Consider the following 12,104-nt stretch of genomic DNA (forward strand, 5'->3'; position numbering starts at 1 on the left):
GCACAGGTATAATTACAACTTTTCATAAAGGTTAACAATAGTATACATTAAACTGAAGAAGAAAAAGCAAAATTTGTCAGCAACACATGGCTTGTAACGATTGTAAGCTTTAGAAATTGAAAAATGAAAAAATCGTAAACTCTTCAAATAACACAAAGATCACAATGGCCACAGCTTATAACCATCCAGCCTCTTACTGAGTTGTCATTAGGTATTGATGGGCAGCGGATTGAATGACAGTAATACAATATATATATGTACTATTTCCTTTTCCTGGTTTTACATAATCTTTAGTATCAGATTGATATTTTTAACTCCTTTCACAATTAGAAATATCAATTCACGTTTTTTAGTTTTTCATTTTCAATAATTTATCAAGTGTTTGTCTGAAAAAATCCTGTCTGTTGTGCAACAGTCGACGTCCATATGGTACGTCTATGTATACACATACAAGATTAAACACCATTGCTTACAAACTGCCTTAAATTTTACTTCACTTTTTGTTATGAAATACACATGCTTTTATGATTTTAATTTATTCTTTGATAATTTAAACATGAATTTGCCATATGGTAATCTACTTTGGTAGGAGAATTGTTTATAGTTTAAATCCATTCAAAAAAATAAATAATGGTAACTGATATTTGTATTTTTACAACCATGGTATGCTCTTTTCCCTCCAAGCTCATATATGCACCTCTTCAAATTGGACAGCTCAACAATAACAAACGTTCTCCGAATGACATGCTGTTAAAAAGCAACATACGGCAAACAACGATTATGATGCTCTTGAAATAATCAGCAAAAAATGGACAAAAAAATGGTATAGATATCACATTTGAATAATATTTTTTGCAATTAGGATGTCAATGAAAATGATTGATTTTAAAAAGACTATTTAAAGTCTCTTATCCTATGTAATTAGCTGGTGTGTAAACGTAAATGTGCAACAAAATAAATCATTTAAAGTACCAACCTACATAAGCATTTAAAAACCACATTGGAACATTAATTCAGCAAGACTTTGTTAACAAAGAAAATTTGCTTTCCTGCAGTTATATCCACAACTGTTTTACTTAAGTGACAATTATAGTTTATCAATCTTTCAAATTCCTCCAAATATCTCTTTGGAAACTATGTGTCCAGACTAATGATCCTCTATTGAATTTATAAAATATGTGCTTCAACCAACACTATAATTTTGCATTCTAAATATTGATTTCATACATATAACTGCTCTTTTTTTTTTTAACTTTTCCCCCTAAAAATAACAATCAGAACTAGAATTTTTCAGCTAGAAACAAGTATTCTGTCACTCCTGTAGTAAGTTAACCATACTTTGTATAACTAGGACCTGGTATTCTGTCACTCCTGTAGTAAGTTAACCAAACTTTGTATAACTAGGACCTGGTATTCTGACTATAGTGGTAAGTGAACCATACTTTGTATAACTAGGACCTGGTATTCTATCTATAGTGGTAAGTTAACCATACTAAGTATACCTACGACCTGGTATTCTGTCTATAGTGGTAAGCTTACCATACTTTGTATAACTAGGACCTGTTATTCTGTCATTCCTGTAGTAAGTAAACCATACTTTGTATAACTAGGACCTGGAATTCTGTCACTCCTGTAGTAAGTTAACCATACTTTGTATAACTAGGACCTGGAATTCTGTCACTCCTGTAGTAAGTTAACCATACTTTGTATAACTAGGACCTGGGATTCTGTCACTCCTGTATTAAGTAAACCATACTTTTTATAACTAGGACCTGGTATTCTGTCATTCCTGTATTAAGTAAACCATACTTTGTATAACTAGGACCTGGTTTTCTGTCTATAGTGGTAAATTAACCATACTTTGTATAACTAGGACCTGGTATTCTGTCACTCCTGTATTAAGTAAACCATACATTTTATAACTAGGACCTGGTATTCTGTCTATAACGGTTAATTATCCATACTTTGTATAACAAGGACCTGGTATTCTGTCATTCCTGTATTAAGTAAACCATACTTTGTATAACTAGGACCTGGTATTCTGTCACTCCTGTAGTAAGTAAACCATACTTTGCATAACTAGGACCTGGTATTCCGTCACTCCTGTAGCAAATTAACCATACTTTGTATAACCAGGACCTGGTATTCTGTCACTCCTGTAGTAAGTAAACCATACTTTGTGTAACTAGGACCTGGTATTCTGTCACTCCTTTAGTTAGTCAACCATACTTTGTATAACTAGGACCTGGTATTCTGTCACTCCTGTATTAAGTTAACAATACTTTGTATAACTAGGACCTGGTATTCTGTCATTCTTGTGATAAGTAAACCATACTTTGTATAACTAGGACCTGGTATTCTGTCACTCCTGTAGTAAGTTAACCATACTTTGTATAACTAGGACCTGGTATTCTGTCTATAGTGGCAAATTAACCATACTTTGTATAACTAGGACCTGGTATTCCATCACTCCTGTAGTAAGTAAACCATACTTTGTATAACTAGGACCTGGTATTCTGTCACTCCTGTAGTAAGTTAACCATACTTTGTATAACTAGGACCTGGTATTCTGTCATTCCTGTAGTAAGTAAACCATACTTTGTATTACTAGGACCTTGTATTCTGTCACTCCTGTAGTAAGTTAACCATACTTTGTATCACTAGGACCTGGTATTATGTCACTCCTGTAGTAAGTTAACCAAACTTTGTATAAATAGGACCTGGTATTCTGTCATTCCTGTAATAAGTAAACCATACTTTGTACAACTAAGACCTGGTATTCTGTCACTCCTGTAGTAGGTTAACCATACTTTGTATAACTAGGACCTGGTATTCTGTCACTCCTGTAGTAAGTTAATCATACTTTGTATAACTAGGATCTGATGTTCTGTCTATAGTGGTAAATTAACCATACTTTGTATAAGTAGCACCTGGTATTCTGTCTATAGTGGTAAATAAACCATACTTTGTATAACTAGGACCTGGTATTCTGTCTATAGTGGTAAATTAATCATACTTTGTATAACTAGGACCTGGTGTTCTGTCTATAGTGGTAAATTAACCATACTTGTATAACTAGGACCTGGTATTCTGTCACTCCTGTGGTAAATTAACCATACTTTGTATAACTAGGAACTGGTATTCTGTCTATAGTGGTAAATAAACCATCCTTTGTATAACTAGGACCTGGTTTTCTGTCTATAGTGGTAAATTAATCATGCTTTGTATAACTAGGACCTGATGTTCTGTCTATAGTGGTAAATTACCCATACTTTGTAAAACTAGGATCTGGTGTTCTGTCTATAGTGGTAAATTAACCATATTTTGTATAACTAGGACCTGATGTCCTGTCTATAGTGGTAAATTAACCAGACTTTGTATAACTAGGACCTGATGTCCTGTCTATAGTGGTAAATTAACCATTCTTTGTATAACTAGGACCTGGTATTCCGTCATTCCTGTAGTAAGTTAACCATACGTTGTATAACTAGGACCTGGTATTCCGTCGCTCCTGTAGTAAGTTAACCATACTTTGTATAACATTCCTGTAGTAAGTTAACCATACGTTGTATAACTAGGACCTGGTGTTCTGTCTATAGTGGTATATTAACCATACTTGTATAACTAGGACCTGGGATTCTGTCACTCCTGTGGTAAATTAACCATACTTTGTAAAACTAGGACCTGGTGTTCTGTCTATAGTGGTAGTAAGTAAACCATACTTTGTATAACTAGGACCCGGTATTCTGTCACTCCTGTAGTAACTCAACCACACTTTGTATAACTAGGACCTGGCATTCTGTCTTTAGTGTTAAGTTAACCATACTTTGTATAACATTCCTGTAGTAAGTTAACCATACTTTGTATCACTAGGACCTGGTATTCTGTCACTCCTTTAGTTAGTCAACCATACTTGGTATTCTGTCACTCCTGTATTAAGTAAACCATACTTTTTATAACTAGGACCTGGTATTCTGTCACTCCTTTAGTTAGTCAACCATACTTGGTATTCTGTCACTCCTGTATTAAGTAAACCATACTTTTTATAACTAGGACCTGGTATTCTGACTATAGTGGTAAGTGAACCATACTTTGTATAACTAGGACCTTGTATTCTGTCCCTCCTGTGGTAAATTAACCATACTTTGTAAAACTAGGACCTGGTGTTCTGTCTATAGTGGTAGTAAGTAAACCATACTTTGTGTAAATAGGACCTGGGAATCTGTCACTCCTTTAGTTAGTCAACCATACTTGGTATTCTGTCACTCCTGTATTAAGTAAACCATACATTTTATAACTAGGACCTGGTATTCTGTCGCTCCTGTAGTAAGTAAACCATACTTTGTGTAACTAGGACCTGGTATTCTGTCTATAGTGGTAAATTAACCATACTTTGTATAACTAGGACCTGATATTCCGTCACTCCTGTAGTAAGTAAACCATACTCTGTATAACTATGACCTGGTATTCTGTCACTCCTGTAGTAAGTTAACCATACTTTGTATACCTAGGACCTGGTATTCTGTCACTCCTGTAGTAAATAAACCTTACCTTGTATAACTAGGACCTGGTATTCTGTCATTCCTGTAGTAAGTTAACCATACTTTGTATAACTAGGACCTGGTATTCTGTCTATAGTGGTAAATTAACCATACTTTGTATAACTAGGACCTGGTGTTCTGTCCCTCCTGTAGCAAGTAAACTATACTTTGTATAACTAGGACCTGGTATTCTGTCACTCCTGTAGTAAGTAAACCTTACCTTGTATAACTAGGACCTGGTATTCCGTCATTCCTGTAGTAAGTTAACCATACTTTGTATAACTAGGACCTGGTGTTCTGTCACTCCTGTATTAAGTAAACCATACTTTTTATAACTAGGACCTGGTATTCTGTCTAAAGTGGTAAATTAACCATACTTTGTATAACTAGGACCTGGCATTCTGTCACTCCTGTAGTAAGTAAACCTTACTTTATATAACTAGGACCTGGTATTCTGTCTATAGTGGTAAATTAACCATACTTTGTATAACTAGGACCTGATGTCCTGTCTATAGTGGTAAATTAACCATATTTTGTATAACTAGGACCTGATGTTCTGTCTATAGTGGTAAATTAACCATACTTTGTATAACTAGGACCTGGTATTCTGTCACTCCTGTAGTAAATTAACCATACTTTGTATAACTAGGAGCAGTTATTCTGTCACTCCTGTAGTAAGTGAATCATACTTTGTATAACTAGGACCTGATGTTCTGTCTATAGTGGTAAATTAACCATACTTTGTATAACTAGGACCTGGTATTCTGTCTATAGTGGTAAATTAACCATACTTTGTATAATTAGGACCTGGTGTTCTGTCTATAGTGGTAAATTAACCATACTTTGTATAAATAGAACCTGGTATTCTGTCTATAGTGGTAAATTAACCATACTTTGTATAATTAGGACCTGGTGTTCTGTCTATAGTGGTAAATTAACCATACTTTGTATAACTAGGACCTGGTATTCTGTCACTCCTGTAGTAAGTTAACCATACTGTGTATTACTAGGACCTGGTATTTTGTCACTCCTGTAGTAAGTTAACCAAACTTTGTATAACTAGGACCTGGTATTTGTCACTCCTGTAGTAAGTCAACCATACTTTGTATAACTAGGACCTGGTATTCTGTCACTCCTGTAGTAAGTTAACCATACTTTGTATAACTAGGACCTTGTATTCTGTCACTCCTGTAGTAACTCAACCACACTTTGTATAACTAGGACCTGGCATTCTGTCTTTAGTGTTACGTTAACCATACTTTGTATAACTAGGAACTGGTATTCTGACACTCCTGTAGTATGTTAACCATACTTTGTATAACTAGGACCTGGGATTCTGTCACTCCTGTAATAAGTTAACCATACTTTGTATACCTAGGACCTGGTATTCTGTCACTCCTGAAGTAAGTTAACCATACTTTGTATAACTAGGACCTGGTTTTCTGTCTATAGTGGTAAGTTAACCATACTAAGTATACCTATGACCTGGTTTTCTGTCTATAGTGGTAAGTTAACCAAACTTTGCATAACTAGGACCTGGTATTCTGTCACTCCTGTAGTAAGTCAACCATACTTTGTATAACTAGGACCTGGGATTCTGTCACTCCTGTAATAAGTTAACCATACTTTGTATACCTAGGACCCCCCCTTCTGTCACTCCTGTAGTAAGTCAACCACACTTTGTATAACTAGGACCTGGCATTCTGTCTTTAGTGTTAAGTTAACCATACTTTGTATAACTAGGACCTGGTGTTCTGTCTATAGTGGTAAATTAACCATACTTTGTATAACTAGGACCTGGTATTCTGTCCCTCCTGTAGTAAACAAAACCATACTTTGTATAACTAGGACCTGGCATTCTGTCTTTAGTGTTAAGTTAACCATACTTTGTATAACTAGGACCTGGTGTTCTGTCTATAGTGGTAAATTAACCATACTTTGTATAACTAGGACCTGGTATTCTGTCAGTCCTGTAGAAGATAAACCATACTTTGTATAACTAGGACCTGGTATTCTGTCACTCCTGTAGTAAGTAAACTATACTTTGTATAACTAGGACCTGATGTTCTGTCTATAGTGGTAAATTAACCATACTTTGTATAACTAGGACCTGGTTTTCTGTCTATAGTGGTAAGTTAACCATACTAAGTATACCTACGACCTGGTTTTCTGTCTATAGTGGTAAGTTAACCATAATTTGTAAAACTAAGACCTGGTATTCTGTCAACAGTGATAAGTCAACCATACTTTGTATAACTAGGACCTGGTATTCTGTCCACAGTGGTAAGTTAACCATACTTTGTAAAACCAAGACCCAATATTCTTTCTTCAAAGTTGAAGGTTTACCACATTTGCATAACTTCATAAAGGAAATCTTTGATATGTTTGTGATTCTTTCATTTATTTAATTTATTAGTCTATGGCTGAAACCTGTTTCTCAGTTAATGCAGTGATCTACATGTACTGCAGTACAATTCAGGCAATTTGGAGAGCTATATATATAGACTTCTGTTCGCAATTTAGTTTGTCACCAATAAATGAATAATTGATATTGCCGTATTTAACTGTTGTTCCTTCAGATAATCTTCAATAAACGTGGTGAGGTGGAGAAATGACTTCAAATTATCATTTTGGGAAAATTATATCAAGAAAGACAACTTCCACAGAAAATACCATTCCTTGAAATGCATCCCAGTAATAAGTATACTATAACAGTGATTTCTCCAGATCACATTTCTTTGTTAATTGCTGTGAATGCATGTATGGGTTTTGTTTGTTTGTTTGTTTTTTGGATTTAATTCATTATTTTTAAAATGTTTTAGAATAAGATACGACATTTAGACAGAAGTTGATCAACAATTTGTAGTCAAACGGCTAAGATTGGATTTTTCGGATAGGCTAAGCAGAGTTGTCTCCCCTTTATGTGTGTAATGCACATGCAGTATCATATTTCATCACAGGAACTACGTTTTGGATTCCTCAAGTTAGAGGAGAAATAGGGCACCAATGCCTTACCATGGCCAGGTACGTTCATTTGTCATTGAAACGCGTAACTCAGGTTGCGTATATAGCTATTATTATTCACCAAGTCCAAGATGTTCCCTACTCGGCTACTGAGTTATCGTAAAATCAGCTTACACAGTACAAGTGCCTTTGCACTTTCCAACATCGGTCTCAATCCATGTATCATTCATTGCAGTTTTCAGTTGATGCATTTTGTTTTGAGCTCATGGGGCAAAAACGATGTTCTTGACAGGACCACGTGCGACGTCGTTGACAAGCTTGCATGTCTTTCAAAGGCAGATTTTTTATTAAGGAAACTGTGGTCATATTTTTTTAATTTTTACACAGTATCTCGTGACGTTATATTTTCCCTCATGATATAAAAAAAAAAAAACCCACTAATTTCTACAGATATGTGATAATAGTCTTATGAATTTGTTCCGAAAATAAAATTTCTACAGGAGTAGAGGAAGTACTAAGGATGTACGTCATACACTTTACAAAAATGAATTAAACAGTATCCTATCGAAGTCTTGTCAAAATGACTAACAACTAAAAATTTTAACAAAATTATTTCAATACTGTACTTTTAAAATTGATGTCTTAAAGTTTCTCTATGTCTATAATTGTTTTAAACTAATGTTGGCAGTTGTCATATGTTTAGAACTTGTTGCAAGTTGTTCCATATATGTTTTGGCAGCAGTGAAGGGCAGGGCGGGGCAGGGCCGGCAGGGCAGGGTAGAGCAGAGTGACTCTATCACTCACCAGTGATCAGGTAGCTGACAATTGGTTAGAGCATCTGTCTAAAGTTCAGAGGTCCTGGGTTTGAATCTCATGCAATCTGGCCACATTAAATTTCCCCTCTCCTGTGACATATGTACCAAACTGTAACCAACACAGTAGCTGCTTCTTATGACCGTCTACAGACTTTGTCGAGTCCCATTTAAGTTGAAGCTGATGTTTTTTTTGGTTAAAATAAGGTAACCTTTGTGTTTCCTGGTAAGAAATTATCTCCTAAACATCAAACTGTTTAAAAACTTCAATATCTTAGTCGGCCTTTCTTAGATTCCCTTTTATAACCATGTTTTGCTATATGTATATAACATTTATTTGTAAACTCTTTGTAGTATTAATTGTGATGTCATCCACAGTTTTTAGCCAAATATATAATCTGAGATGGTGCATGACTATTTAAATTGCCTTTTGTCCTTAAAACAATTTTTGTCATTATAATAATTTCTCAAAAAATACTGGAAATATCTTTCTCAAAATTTACAAGAAGAAACCCTTGGTCCATATCATATGGGCAGCCATCTTGGCTTTGTTATTGTTATAACTCAGAAAGTAGTGAAGGGGTCGCCATCTTTATAAGTTCTTATCATTTGCATTCCTTTTGATTTGGCTCTCAGAAATCTTTATAAATAAATTCCCAACTCAGCAGATAAGTGAAATTATGACAAGAAAATATCAAACTTACATAGAACAAATGACGATCTTACAATGGTAATTTAGCACCAAGCTCCCTCTGTGATCTCTTTATAAATTAATTAATAAAAAAAAAAAACTTTTGTCCGTACTGTCACTATAACTTCATTGCTTATATAAATGTTCAAAACTGATATACGTATTTACACACAAAAAGTCTGCATTTCGTCATTTTAGATGCTATATATTTGTTTTAATTGTTAAGCTAGTTAAATAGTTCTTTGATGAAATGGCAAGTTGTTTGTATTTATGATACCAGATTGATTTTTTTTGGTACTTGCAGTGTGCTGAGTGCAGTTACCAATGACAATGCGAGAATTCTCAATGCCTTGATGAAAGTGCCCCAGTCAGTGAATCATCGTGACCTTGAACTTGGCTTTTTACAGGCAGCTAAACTTGGACACAATGACTGTCTCGAATGTATCATAGCAACTGACATTGTTGCTATAGAAACCAAAGATGGCAACGAAAACACAGCTTTGTATCTGGCAGTTCAAAACCACCACCCTAAAGCTTTAAAACAGCTGATCCAGGCAAAGGCAGATGTCAATGCAATTGGAGGGGGAAATAGTCGGGCAATCCATGTTGCGGCACAATTTGGATTTGAAGAATGCATGAATATTCTAATAAACAACGGTGCTAAGATCAATAATAAAAATTCCAGTGGCAGTACTCCACTGATTTTAGCAAGTAAAAAAAATCACCACACAATCATGCAGCTTTTGATCGCAGCAGGCTGTGATGTCAACATCCAAAACAATGAGGGATGGTCAGCGCTGCACTACAGCAGTCATAAAGCAATGGGTGTGGACATGTTACTGAGGGCGGGGGCAAACCCCAACGTTGTGGACAAAGACAACATAACTCCACTCTTGATGGCCGCCACAGAGGGGTTTGACAAGGTTGTTAAATCTCTCTGTAAGGCTAACTGTGATGTCAACATAGCCAATGCGTCGGTCAACAAGACAGCTCTTCATATCCTTGCTTATAAAGGTCATTCAGAATGTATCAATGACCTTGTGATAGCCGGAGGAGATATTAACTTGTATGACAAACACAAACGCACCCCGTTATGGTACGCCATAAAAAATAAACGCATTGAAGTGGTAAGGCTTCTTCTGAAGGCCAACTGTCTCGCAGACAGTTTCCAATGTGCCAGTTTTGTGGACGCGGAATGCTGTCCTACATTTTTAGCACTAACATTAGGTCTGTTCTCCGTCCTCAAACTGTTTATCATGACCGGTTACGATCGCCATCACCTGAAAACCTACCTGCATCATGAGGACATCAAGGAGATGTTTGACGACTGGGAGGACATTGAAGACTGGCTGGAGCATGCTCAAGATTCCACCATGACCTTGAAGCAAATTTGTCGAAGGTGGATAAGGCACCATCTTGGTATACAGTTTTACCATGGACTTTCTGAACTCCCCATCCCATCTGCTATGAAGGATTATGTGTTAATGAAAGAACTTGATGCAGAGTTTGTTTAGACTGAATAAAAGCAAAGTTGTTCTTAAATTTTCCTGCCAAAAAATTACTGTGTTCAGTAAAAAGGCAAAAAAGTTTATTTATTTTCGTTTAAATATTTTTGCAATTTTCCTGACTTTATGATAAGCATATACATTTACCTGAACAATGCTTTTAAATGCATGTTTTCAAATCTATATTGGAGACTTTCAAAAGAAATCCATTATTTAGTTATCTATTGTTTCCCTCTTACTCAAATGTTTTAACCTTCTCCCTATTTACAGTGACCTTCCTGCCTACCTGAAGTTTGATATGATGTCAGAATATTACAGAATAAAGGTTGAACCTTATTAATCCTAACAGGTATGTTTACCGATAAATCACTTCATTTTTTTGCGAATTTGAGAGGAGACATATTCGGGAATTCAAAGATCCTGCAGATATTCATTTCATGGATTACTAGAGATTTTTCTTTTGCAAACAAAAAAGTAGGTCTTCCCTTAGTTGCCGAATGTGAATTTGATTTTGCATTTAGTCAACACTAAATTTCAAGGTGGAGGTAACGTTGACCTAAATATGGTGCAGGTTTACTTCAACTTTTCATCAAAACATCTGAAGGAGCTTAAAACATACACCCTGGACAAGATAACCTTTTTTTTTATTTCACTGAAATTCTTGCAGTGATTTGACCTTTTACCTAGAACTGAATGTCACAAACACAAACCGTAAATTGCAGTGCACTCTGCACCTGTTGGTGATGCATGCATACTGCAAGTTCAAAAAAAATATCTTTAACCATTTCAAAGATACAGCCTTGACACAATTTCACTGAAAATTTTTCACTTGGATAACCTTTGACCTATAGGTGAAGGTAAGATGACCTAATTGCAGTGTACTGCATATCTACTGTGGTTGATGCAGGTACACTTCAAAGCTTCATAACAAAATGAACTTTAACAGTTCTAAATTTATGGCCCAGACAGGATTCTGCTTAAAATTTTCACCTATTTGACCTTTAACCTACGATCAACGCCACTGACCTTATTTTATTGCACTGCACAACATTTTTGGGAGATACAGATTTACTGAAAGTTTCATCAAGACATCCTTAACAATTGAAAAGTTAAGGATCATACATGACGCTACAATTATAGAAAGAAGGACCTGTACTAATACAATGTTTGAAGCCCATACCTAATTTACAATAAATATTTAAATAGCATTAATGATCTCAATCATGAATTGAAGTACTCCCACAAAAAAACATACAGGTGAAAAGGATGAAATTAAGTCTTAAATGAAAACACTGATCTAAAGTACCCCAGTAATCATGTGCATGTCTTTGTATTGTACTTATCTTGGATTTTTGTTAAACTTTGGACATGTTAAGCAGTTTTCAGCAGAAGTTTCTATTACATATGAAGATACATCATAGGTTTATATCTATTTGATGAAAGGAAATATTTCCATACAGAATCTGTGCAGTTCCAAGGAAAGAATAAGACTAACTGTATCCCACTGCATGTGGTTGGCTGCTACTAATGTGGGGATCCCTGCAGAATCGGGGACGATTCCTTCTGTCTTTTGCTGAAGGGACCTTGGAGA

General features: G+C 35.4%; 1 protein-coding gene across 2 annotated transcripts; it reads left to right on the forward strand.

Annotated features, from left to right (window-relative positions):
• The first annotated feature begins 7,457 nt into the window (after positions 1-7,457).
• Positions 7,458-10,550, forward strand: LOC110451530 (serine/threonine-protein phosphatase 6 regulatory ankyrin repeat subunit B-like). Of its 2 annotated transcripts, none has more exons than XM_021499602.1 (2): positions 7,458-7,565; positions 9,313-10,550. In XM_021499602.1, exons 1-2 carry the CDS (start codon positions 7,558-7,560, stop codon positions 10,520-10,522), a joined length of 1,218 nt encoding a protein of 405 aa, XP_021355277.1. In that variant the 5' UTR covers positions 7,458-7,557; the 3' UTR covers positions 10,523-10,550. The 2 variants fall into 2 exon arrangements, with proteins under 2 accessions (XP_021355277.1, XP_021355278.1); XM_021499603.1 differs by lacking the exon at positions 7,458-7,565 and adding an exon at positions 8,244-8,319.
• The last annotated feature ends 1,554 nt before the right edge of the window (positions 10,551-12,104 follow it).

This window comes from Mizuhopecten yessoensis, unplaced genomic scaffold (genome assembly GCF_002113885.1).
Source record: "Mizuhopecten yessoensis strain PY_sf001 unplaced genomic scaffold, ASM211388v2 scaffold6135_1, whole genome shotgun sequence".
Classification (NCBI taxonomy): domain Eukaryota; kingdom Metazoa; phylum Mollusca; class Bivalvia; order Pectinida; family Pectinidae; genus Mizuhopecten; species Mizuhopecten yessoensis.